At 39.7% G+C, this 12088-nt stretch overlaps 1 protein-coding gene across 1 annotated transcript in view; it reads left to right on the top strand.

The window, feature by feature from the left end:
- Positions 1-12088, top strand: part of cfap46 (cilia and flagella associated protein 46) — a 48265-nt gene that overhangs the window by 16413 nt on the left and 19764 nt on the right. Inside the window, exons 20-39 of the mRNA XM_087179186.1 lie at positions 547-696; positions 1860-1970; positions 2929-3110; positions 3481-3612; positions 3734-3899; positions 4941-5013; positions 5307-5445; positions 5539-5722; positions 6166-6319; positions 7018-7241; positions 7373-7504; positions 8016-8177; positions 8610-8758; positions 9185-9283; positions 9359-9419; positions 10001-10147; positions 10385-10585; positions 10679-10785; positions 11347-11529; positions 11768-11906. Of these exons, the coding sequence (XP_087035312.1) occupies positions 547-696; positions 1860-1970; positions 2929-3110; positions 3481-3612; positions 3734-3899; positions 4941-5013; positions 5307-5445; positions 5539-5722; positions 6166-6319; positions 7018-7241; positions 7373-7504; positions 8016-8177; positions 8610-8758; positions 9185-9283; positions 9359-9419; positions 10001-10147; positions 10385-10585; positions 10679-10785; positions 11347-11529; positions 11768-11906 (2895 nt within the window). The remainder of the gene's footprint in view (positions 1-546; positions 697-1859; positions 1971-2928; positions 3111-3480; positions 3613-3733; positions 3900-4940; positions 5014-5306; positions 5446-5538; positions 5723-6165; positions 6320-7017; positions 7242-7372; positions 7505-8015; positions 8178-8609; positions 8759-9184; positions 9284-9358; positions 9420-10000; positions 10148-10384; positions 10586-10678; positions 10786-11346; positions 11530-11767; positions 11907-12088) is intronic.

Genomic DNA, 12088 nt, shown 5'->3' on the forward strand with positions numbered 1-12088 from the left:
GGGTTTCTTTGTGCCACTGGAGTTTGATATCTCTGTTCTCTTTGCTACTGTTGCCAATTAAGCCCTATTTCTTTTCTCCTTTTCTATCAAAGGTTCCAGCATGAATATCAGCTCTAACTTCAGATGAAAGTCACTTTATCAGTGAATTATTAACTAAATTTCATTGTATCCGTCCCCTTTTTTAAGGGAAGATAAAAAAATAAGCCTTTCCAATACATTTTTCATAAGTCGTCCACAGCAGGGTCAGATACAGTGTCTGACTTGTAAAAGTCTTAGTGAATTTGAGTGTTTTGTGTATTTGTTTCACATCTGCAGCTTACAGGCTGGCAGAGGGCTAGAAAAAGTTCAGGTTGTGTTGTCAGTTCTCCAGATATGTATCATAATGTGTAGTATTTGATAGACACTTTGATCAATATTCACGTTTTTAACATCATTCAGGATTACACATTATACTGAATGTGTTAATGTCACGTGTTACCTATAGAGCTTTTCAGTCAGCTAATACCGTATCAAGTACTTCTTATTATTTTCTACACTTTCACCTAGCTCTGTGACTACGCCCTCCACATATCCAACTGCAGCATCCAAGGGGAGGCGGTCCCCATTGCAGCAAGGAAACAGGTGGTGGCCACATGGGTGCAGATCAAGAGGCTGCTGCAACAGCAGATCGGCTCAAAGATTGACACTAAAGATGAGGTACCATTCTCCACAACTCTGGCTTTTGTAAAGTTACTAATCTACTGTATGTTTAGGGTCCTAATAAGCATTTGAAAGCAATGTTTATAATTATAAGATTTTACACTGTAGTAACTACACGAGCACACTGTGCATTGGGGTTACAGTTGATAAGAATATGGCATGAGTATAATTTCTTATTTTCAGTGTGATTTTAGTGCCTTAGTGTCCTGGCCAATTAGGATTTCAGTAGTCTTTGGATACTGATTCAGAGTATCTTTACTTACAGTTTTTCTCCATTGCTTTGATGCATTGCCTAAAAACAAAAGGCCCATTTAGAGAATAGGTTAATGAAACAATAAAACTATTTTCCAGTTTGTGAAACAGCGTGGTCCTTCATATGCTTCATACTTCTTTTTTTTTACTTGAAGGGGCAGATATCCTCTGTGTGTATTGTATCTAAGATAAAAATGGAGGATGAATCATGGCTGAGACAACAGTATGGTTGTGTCACAACATAATCATGTCACATTCATAGTGTATGCTGTTTTATGGTCTAATCACAGTTCTTCTAAAATGTGGTTATGATATTGTAGGCTCATTGTGCCTGACATTTTTATTAATCTTTTTGATGTTGTAGGTGTTACCTCCTTCATCTCCATATTACAGCATTGTATCCGTTAGTCTGCAATCATCTCCGGATGATTGTACCGTTTTGCTGTGAGACCAAAATGTGGGGAAAGTATTTATACAATTTGTCAGTTAAATGGACTGTTTGATTAGTCACCATAATCCTATGACCATTTGTCAGCCAAGAGTTCCGTGGCGTACATTTCAGCTTGATGGCACTGAGTCACAACTAAATGAGGTTTGTTTTTTTTTCTGTGCAAATGAAGAAATACAGTGTTAATATAAATGGGGTTTATCTCTTATTGCAATCAATAAATCAGTCATCAACTAATTTTCTACACAGTAGGAAGTCATACATTATCAACAAGGCCATCTCTTCGATATTTGGGACACATATAACATGATAATCATACTGCAGGTCCATGTATAATTTATAGGCAAGTAGTAATACATGTATATGTCTTTTGTATAATTGAACTTAAAGGATTTGTGTATATACAGCAGAGGATGGTACAGAAATGCTTAGTATGAATTGTTCTCTCTCCTGTTTTCAGTGTGAGAATGAGGAAGTGTCAGCGATGACGCGCGTGCTGATTGGAGTGGAGATGCTCCAGTGCAATAGGAACCCGAGGCATATGGAGTTCTCTGTTCCCAGTCTTTCCTCAGTATGTATTTCGCTGTTCACATTTTCCTACTGTGGCTGCTGCCAAACAAACAGATGCCGAAATGACCTATGAGCCTTCAGAGCCTGTCTACATCTCATCATGTGTCAATACCTTCAAGATACTGTAGCTCTCTCTATCATCGTGCTGTGGTCGGATTAAAATCATCAGAGATTTCTTTGACATGATATGTTATTTGCATGTTTCTGTGGATAGATCCTCACTCTAACACTTCAGGCCCTTTAGCTTTTTTCCACACCTTTATCTTCTTTCACCATGTCTCTCATCCATCCATCTGCCCACGGCTCTCTTTTCTTCTCCTTTCTGTCTCCTAATTTTTACTCATTCCTTCCACTTCTTTTTGAGTTATATACTCTCCCCCTTTTTGCGTCACTCTGTACACACTGCTTTCTATGCTCTTCTTCTATCAGCTTTTCATTATCTGCATGCCACCATTCACTTTCTTCATTCTTTTGCTACCTTCTTCTTCCACCTACTTTGCTCCCTTACTTCCAGGTTTCCTTTCCCTATGCTAGCCTTCACTTTTTTACTTAACCTACCCCTGTGCTTTCTTGTTATTTACTTCCTCCTTCTCTTTTCCCTCACTGATCCTTTCTTCATTTCTTTCCCTTCCTTTTCTTCTCTTTTCTGTTCCATCACCTTTACCTTTCCCCCTTTCACTCACTACTTATTGTTTTTTCCCATTCCCTGCTTGTATTATTTAATTTCCCCGTTTACTTTACCCCTTTCCTCCTTTCTTTCTTTCTTTTCATTCCCTCCTCGGTTGCCTCCCCTCTTTTGTCCGCCCTCCCTCTTCTCACATCTTTTCTCTAACTTTCTCCTCCCCTTTTTTCCCACACTCCCTTTTCTCATGTGTTTGCACTCCCTCCCCTCCTCCTCCCTTTTCCCTCACCACGTCCATTTTTCTCCCCTCCCCTTTCTCCTTTCTCCTCACCTAAAGCTGGTGAGCATGGCATCAGAATGCAGCTGGACGGACGCCGTGGTGGAGATGCAGGTGTGGAGCCAGCTGGCTGCCTTCTGCCACTATGCCAAGGAACACAGCTTGGTGTTGTGCTGCACCAAGAGCGCTCTGCAGCTGGAAGAAGCAGCAGCAAAGAGCCTAAACACCATGCCCTGTGTTTTGTAAGTGTAGTTGGATGATTAAGATTTATTTAAACAGTAAAGAACTTTTAGAAATACAAAGGTAGATTTGTCTTTTTTGTCTATTGTTAAAAATAGGCAAGGGAGACGACGCTTGATATGAATGTGGTTTGAAAAGCATTAGAGTTGGGTATTAGGGGTGGTTGAGATTTATGCTTCCGAAGCTCTCTGAGGGGCAGGTGACATCTTGTGCATATTCAAGAGTATTGCAGTTGATATAAATAAGCCATTTTCATAAATGTCATTTTTTCAAGTTTAAAAGTTTTAATTAAGTTGCCAAGTTTTACGTTTTGGTTGATTGATCGATTGATTGACTTTTACTGACAGCTAATAAATGCTATCATACACCTAGGTATGACCTTACTGCAGTGAATGAGATACTAAGCAGTGCAGCCTGTTTGAGGGGCTTGAGCTTAGTCCATGAGTCCAATGGAGATCTACACACTTACAGAGAGGCTATGAAGGTGCTTCTCTCCAGTGTCAGGTGCTGTTCACTGTTAATTTATGTATTGACTAATGTCTTTGACTGCAAGAAATTTGTTTTTTTTTTTACATTCTCTTAATCTACTCTTACTTATCTGCTTGCTCTCTTCTCTTGCCCACAGCTATGCAGAAAAGGCAAAGAATCCAGCATTGTGTGTCACAGCTGCCAGGCATTACTGGAACACTTGTCTACTCCTGACACATACTCCCGAGGAAAGATGGCAACTCCAAGATCCCCTGGAGAGGATCCTGAATGCTCTGGTTCATACCACCACTAAACATGCAAATGTAAAAATCCCTATTCAACCACATTTATACTATCATATTCCTCCATATAAATTCTGGCAATTTTTCATGTTGGTGTCATGTTTGAGCAGGAGACTGAGTTTTTTTCTTGATTCTCATTCAAATCCTATTAAAATTTACATAAATTTTCCTCTAAGTTTTAACTAGAACAAAAGCAAAAGAAAATCCTTTGAAGGTCTTTCTGTGACATTTGGACCCTTTCAGGTCTTCATCAGGAAAGTGACCACCATTGGGGGCATTGCACTGTGTATATGGGCACAAAACTAATGATTTCCTGTTGTAGTCAGCCAGGTCATCTGATATATAATTCAGCCACACTTAGAAAATGACCCACCAGATCCATCATCAAAAATTGAACTAGTACTAGCAACAAAATGAACAGCAAGTGAGCAAAACAAGAATTGAATGACAGCCAGAACTGACCTTTTATGCCTTGTTATTTTTTCATTCCCTTTTTGTTCTATTTTTTGGTTCACTTTTTTAATGACTCTAGTTTGGTTGCTATCAAACATAGTAAAATATGCATCAAAGTTTGATGAAAATTTTTTCTTTAGGGTGCTACAGGGAAGGAGTTGTAGGTGTGCTGAAGTGTGAGAAAACATTTTCCCATTAGACAGCTGTTCAACTGCAAAATAACTTAAAATCAATAATTAAAGGCAGCTTATGTGAGAAATTCAGAATGATGTTCATCTGCGGTGTTCTTTCCAACTTGACACTGTTCTTCACCAGTGCTGTGACCCACAGTCAGTCGGGAACAAAAGCTTAATCTGTCTTGTCTTAATAGACTTAGTGTTCATTTTTTCTGTATGGGATTCCAAGTGTGAATGTCAGAAACAATCCACATAATTAAAAACTGACTCTAAGTGTGGAAGGGGGCAGGGTTGTACACAGGGCAAGGTCACATAACAATGTATATATGATATACATCACTGAGCTTTAAGTATCACCAACTATCCACCACCAACGGTCTTCTATCATTCTTCTAGCGACTTAAGTATTAATCTTCTCCCACTTCTATTTCAGAAACAGAACAAAGTGAAAGGTTTGCTGACCTCGACAGCACTGCCTCTTGGGAGTTCTAAACATGAAGCAACAGGTGAGTTGAAAAAGGACCAGAAATAACTTACCCTTTGCAGATGGCTTCATATTTAGTTTTACTTCCTGCTATGGCACTGAGTGGTTTTATTTGCACCACTACTGTAAATAATTGATAGTACAAAATTCATTTCAGCATAGACAATTAAGTTTTGAGCCCTCTGACATTTGCATTTGTATTGTCTGTTTGGACTGTTAGATTTCTAAGATGATGAACACATACTTGCTTTCATTTGTTTATTGATCAGTCTTCTAAATATGTGTTTTTGTGTATGTATATATGTGTCCCTGTAGTAGGTGAAGAGGACCTAACCCTGAGAGCAGCCATTTACAGTTTGCTGCTCCACATCCACATTGATAAAACAGACTGGAAAAATGCTCTGCAGCTGCTGGACAAAGCTACCAGAGACATGCCTCGCAGCAGACACAGACTGTAAGTAAACTTGAAACTTGACTTGAAAAGGACAGGAAAGATAGAAATACAGAAAGACAAAGGGAAATCTAATTGTCCTCTGTGTTTTACCAGATCTCTGCTGAAACATTCTATACTGGTGAAAGCACGACTGGGGGCAAGTGTATTGATGGACATGCAGAAGTTTCAAGACGAAGGAGAGCAGTGCTGTTCATTTATGTGGCATCAGGTGGCACTGTGTGCTGGCAATATAAGCCAGCAGCTGACCTGCTACCAGAAATCCATCACATCTCTGTTGGTAATACCTCTGCTCTGGCACCATTTTTATATCCTTACCGAAAGCTGATCCATAAGCAGATTAATGCAGACAGATCATGTTGTAAATCTGTCATATGAGAGATTCTACTCATTAAATCCATAATTTTATTTTTTGTGTGGTTTGCTTGAAGTAAAGACAAAAATGAGCATGAGGCTCAAGCACCATCTTGTGGGGCCAGAATGTCACTACAGCTTATTTCCAAGGACTCCTTGGTGTGGCCTGGAAAGAGGAGAGTGCACACATACATCCTTGTAACACCGGGGCTAAATCATGTTTTGTTAGATTTAGGATTAGTGACATGATTGTCCAACACATGGCAATGGAACTTTGTCTTGATGAGCTCATGAGTGAAAAGCAAACAGTACAAACAAAGTCAAAATGTTAATGTTGTGGTTTGTTTGACTTTTGTGTTGGTGATACAGAGCACAGAGACTCAGTGGCAGAAGGTCAACCTTATGCTGGAGTTTGGAGAGTGGCTGTATTGTCACAACTTCCCCAAAGCCACTGCCCAACACCAGGTTGAGTGGGCCATAGACATCCTTCTACACCTGGAACCTGAACAGGAAGAAGGAGCAGGTAGGAGTTGTTCATTGTATCTTGACACAGCTTTGTAAATTACCATTTAGTTTTTAATTATACTACTGTGAACTCTTTAGACTAGAGGGAAAGGTAACAGTTTCCCCTCTAGGTACACATGTGGGCATGAAACACAGATATCTCAGAGGTCCATTGCCATATGGTTCAGCTTTTGTGTACAGCTGCACATGTGCATGTGCGAGTACACTTTTATTTTGGGGAATTCCTGATGTTTTACACTGTGTTAGTCAAAGGGGAATAACATCTCGTCTGTCAGACTGGAAAAGGGCCATGTCACAGCTTTTTGATGGTTGCATCAGCAATGGAATTTAGTGTTTGTGCTTTCATTTCAGTTGTTACTCTTTGTAAACAATAAACCAAGCAAACATTGTTCAGAGGAAAAGGAGCTGACCAGACAAAGACACAGATTTCTCAAGTCCCATGTGGGTACCCTCTGAGAATAGCACAGAACTCTTTTTAGTCTCCTTCCATGAGCCTTTTGTTATTCAGACAAACTGAACATTCAAGTAAAAGAAAAGGTGGAAACTGATTACAGAGATACTGTATGTGTCTCTGTATCACTGGCTTCACGCATAGTTGTTTGAAATAATGTTATTGATGCTCTTCAATTACATTCAGAGATTATTGTATGTATCTGTCTTGTCACGGTAAATGGTGTATGTATATCTTTCCTCTAGAGGACAAGTCAAAAAAGAGGGGTTTACGTTCAGTGGAATGTGAGTCTCTGGTGGGAGTCCAGGGCTTGTCATTCATGCAAAATGTGTCCAGTCTGAGAGATGTGCAGCGCCTTGACTGCTTAGTCCGAGCACACACTCTGCTCGCTGTCATGGCAGACAGGACTTCACCTGAGCACCAGCTTAACCTGCTCAGAGCCTACACCTTTGTACTTCAAATATGGCAGGTACTGAATCTTTACTATAACATTGTCCAATCACTCAACTTTGACAATGTGGTTGAGGCCTATCTTCCAATGCAAATTATGTTTGAGTTGAGTACTGAATGTGCATATGTGGGCATTGTATTTTACCACAGGTTTCCATGTCAGTTGCTTATGAGATTTCCAGTGATATGGCAAAGAATCAGCCACTCCAGCCACCTCCCTCTGCTGGATCCAAAAAAGGCAAAGAGAAAGGCAAAGGCAAGAAAGATGTAAAAGTGAAAGATGTAAGTCCTGCAGCTCAAATTGGACGATCAGCCTCAACAGCAGAGCTGGTATTGTTTTCCCCTTGTCAGTCTGTGTGCGCGCGCGCGTGTGTGTGTGTGTGTGTGTGTGTCTGTGTCTGTCTGTCTGTCTGTCTGTCTGTCTGTCTGTCTGTCTGTCTGTCTGTCTGTCTGCGTGCCTGCGTGCCTGCGTGCCTGCGTGCCTGCGTGCCTGCGTGTCTGTGCGTCTGTGCGTCTGTGCGTGTGTCAACATGGCAAATTCTGGTCCTGAAAACACCTATTGTAGTGGGAACTACCATAACCATTGTACATATTCTCTGTATGTTTTTTAAACTATGTTTTAAAATACTGTCTTATGATTGATTATATATATATATATATATATATATTATGAATGAACATTCATAATGAAGTTAAAATATTCTTGACAAGTATTTACTGAACTTTATTTAAATGTACTTATACATTTTAATAACAAGAAAAAGATCAATTCTACGTCTCATTGTTTCACCAGACAACACCTGCAGAAGAAAGAGCTAAACCTGTTGTCCTGGATCAGGCACTTCCTTCCTCACCGAAAGACTGGGCTCGCTACATCTGTCCTGACCAGGCCAGGCAGATATTCAGAACCAACAGTAACCCCCACTGTATCAATACACACAGCATCGCAAAGCAGGCAAGACTACCTCTCCCTCACATTTCTCTGTGTCATGACCATCTGCTGTCTATGGTATTGTCTCTGATTTCAATATTGTTTTCAACAAGAACTGTATCAACTGCCTATAGAATCAAAGGCTCGGCTGGCAAGAGCATGAACTTGGTTATCAGTGTTGCTCTAAGAAGTTGTCATTTGTTGGTCAGGAGGAGGTACATTAATTGATGTTTGTGGATCACATTAAGATGTTGGTTGAATCCCCAATATTCTGAATTAAAGGTGACATTCTTTAGATGAAAATCTTCAAGATTTAACTAGTTTGGAAATGAAACAAACAGACCATTTCCTATTCTGATTAAAAACTGAAAACTATGTAAAACATTAAATTGTAAAAGCATTAGAATGAGATTTTTAATTCTTCATTTTTCCCTGTGTTCATTTGTTTGGCTGCAGACTCAAAGCCTGTTTTTTCTTGACCTGCTGGAAAAAGAGCTTCACTCACTCTCACTCGATAACCTGACCCTGCCCATAATGCATCTAGCTGAAACCATTGCTCATGACCTTTTGGATGGGAGGAGCCTCTCTGACCTCTACCGACTTAGGTGAACACACTACATTAAAGGAGAACTCCTCTAGAGACTTGAGACAACTTCACCACCAGAGGCATAATACACCCAATTTACAATCAAACTGCTTGAGTCTGAAAATGTTAATGAAGTGCAGTGCCAGATAGGGTGAGTGCTCTTTTAATATTTTTTAGGGATATGAACAGCACTGAGATAGGTCTGATTTATTTAGGTTGGTGTGATCCAATTCACTTTGTTTAAATTGTGTACCTCTATAAGAGCATGATTTCACTAAAGTCTGCTGTCATATATTTAAACAGTTAAAACCCAGGGAATCCCAAAAAACTGAGTGAATGAGGAGCATAAACTTACAGCACCATTTACTTTGAGAAATCCTGTTAATACCCAATAAGTCAGTTTTGTGTGGTGACGTTTCCTGTTGTTCTTTTTTGACCTAATTAGGATTGTGAGGACCTGTTTCCAGCTGGGTTTGGAGACACATTCACCATATCAGGAGACATTCCTGAACTTGTGCAGAATCCAAGAACAAGAACAGATGGAGTACGTCAACTCAGCTATAAAGATTTATTAGCTGCACATTTTTCTTCAATAACCAAATAATACTCTTGACTTCAGGTGCCACAAAGTGATTGCTTGTTCGCAGGGAAGGAGACGCCTTCACAAAGCTTACAATCAGGTCAGTATGCTGCTCACAAAATCAATATATGATTTTATTTTGCATCAAATGATTCACATTCACAAGGATTTACAACTTTTAATTAACTCTATTTCATTACTTCATATAGGATGATTGGCAAGTGCCTACAAGTAACTAACTGTACTTAATATTGGCAAAGGAAATTTACCGTATGCTCTAATTACTACTTTTATAATGTAACACTGATTGATGGCAGATTAATATATGAGGTTCATGACAGTCTAATGACTTGTCTCATAAACCTGGAATGAGTGTTCACTCTTAATGGTTTGAATTTTATATTGAAATCTACAGGGCTCATCTCATGAACCTTAATATGATAACGCTTAACAGAGAACATAAGAGTGGTTTTTCGCTGTTGCACCCATTTTTCACATGGTGGTGTTGATGGTTGTGTGTGTTTGCACTTGTTTATGCAGCTTTCTGTTACATGGTACAGTATGTCTTGTGTGTATCCAACCTGCTCAAAATGACTGCTTTAAAAATCATTATCTGTTTACAGTTTGAGTCACTTTAGAAACAAAATGAATTGTCCCGTATTGTCATTTGTCATTTTTCAGAAAGCTAAGATGGATGAAAACGTTGGGAGACACGGTATGGATGTGTGTGCTCAGGACATTTGGCTGAACAAAGCTGAGGTTTGCCTCAGCATGGGGCTCTATCAACCTGCCCGGGACCTCCTGGCAGAAGCTCATGTAGTGGCTACGGTGAGTTGAAAGAGAAGAAGACCACAGTGCCAGGCTCTGACAGAAAATAAAATGTGAACAATAAATCTTGCTTAGATTGAATGAAAAATGTTGTTTTACTATCATGGCATACCAGACTGGACCAGCATTACATCTGCAATGCCAACAAATATTTTCTGTAGTTACATGAAAGAAAAAGGTTACTGGTATTTACTGTAATATACTCTAATGACTGTTTTTCAAATTCTCTCTGTTCAGGAGCTTGGCGATCAGAAAACAATTGCAAGAAGTTTGCTCAGTCTGGCCACTCTGGCTTGTGAAGAGCAGAACCATGCCCAAGCTCTGATCCTGCTGGAAAAGGCTCAAGCCCTGGGTGGGGATGAAGTGTTCTGGTACCAGCTCACCCTCACTAAGGTTAGAGCTGTAGCAGGCCAAAGACTCCAAGATGCACAAACCAAGGTATAGATTTGCCAGCTTCTAACAACCACATACAGTCCAGTTAGCTTGTTTTCATAGTGAATACATTTCGCACTGTGCTTTTTTCTTTCACAGGTTATTCAGACTATAAAACAAGGCTGTGGGGCTCTGAAGCTGGTTCTGGAGCAGCGGGTAAACAGAGTCCCAGAGCTCACATTCTTGATCACCTCCTTAGAGATGAGGTAACCTCAAATCTGTGTAATCAAAACTGATGAATGTGTAATTTTTCCTGGTTAATGCTGTGTTGTATTTGATTAAGACTTTTAACATTTCCAAGCCGCACTATTCAAATGTCTTAAATGTCTTCACATAAACAAATGTTTGAAACAAAGTGAGTCAACAACCAACCTTCAGAAACAATTCCTGATTTTTATAAGGTTAAAAAAACCTAAGATGCAGTTTATTGTTTTTACTCTGAGGCTTTAATAGAAACATGTACACACACACATTCACAGTGGATCACCACACCTTAAGTCTATAGTCATGAAGACTATAGAGATGAGGTAACCTCAAATCTATAGTCATGAAGACTATAGACTTAAACTGATAAACTCGAATGAAAGTCAACTATGAATTAATAAAGACCACTTTGCATGTAGGTGGAACATGTTCTTCACACTGTACCGGATAGAATCGTTTTTAAAAACATCTATAAGCACTTAGCCAAACATACTCAAATAAATTGTATCTACAATAGGCATTTACATAACTGGGCAGTTACATAATCTTGTGTTGTGTTCCAGAGGTGCCATGGAATGTATACGTGCCACTGGAGATGGTGAACCTGGAGAGACACTTTGCACCGAGGCTGCCCAGAAGCTAATGGCTGCCTGTGATACACTCAGAGAGTGTGCCAGTAGTTTCACTAAACTCACTTATAGAGAACAGGCAGCAGAGGCACATGCAGAGTACGCACATGGTGTGAGGTTAGTCTGTCAGGAGCTACTCTAGACCTGACTGGAATATTCCGTAAATAATACAGTATACCATTTGTAAATACAATTTTTGGATGCCTTTTGTCTGCACATAAATCAAACCAAAGAATAATTTCAAACCAATATTTGTCCATATTGCCATATTTGACTCATTTCCTGTCTCACTCACACAATCATACTTTGTCTTCTCTGTTTTGATGAACCCTTACACCACATTATTCCTTTACAGAATTTTAGCCAACCATGCAACTGATAAAGAAGAGAAACAGCGCTTCCTGCTCGATGGCCTCTCCCAAATGCAGCTAGCTGTCACAGCGCAGGAACACCTGGTGCTGAACGCTCAGAGCCCGCTCCCACCACAGAAGGAGGTAAATAAAGTGCATGAGAAAAATCCATCTTTCATTATGTTGAAACAGATTTTCAAAAACAATAGGAGGCATTTCATCTCACACATGTTCTGAGAAACACTCTGTACTTTTGAGGATACTGATCAGCAGAGAATGTGGCTGAAGATAAACGGTAAAAATCACTGACTGAACAGAAGCAGAAC

Source organism: Seriola lalandi, unplaced genomic scaffold (assembly GCF_002814215.2).
Source record: "Seriola lalandi dorsalis isolate HSWRI2012SDOR001 ecotype SW California unplaced genomic scaffold, Sedor1 jcf7180002054795, whole genome shotgun sequence".
NCBI classification, from domain to species: Eukaryota; Metazoa; Chordata; class Actinopteri; order Carangiformes; family Carangidae; genus Seriola; species Seriola lalandi.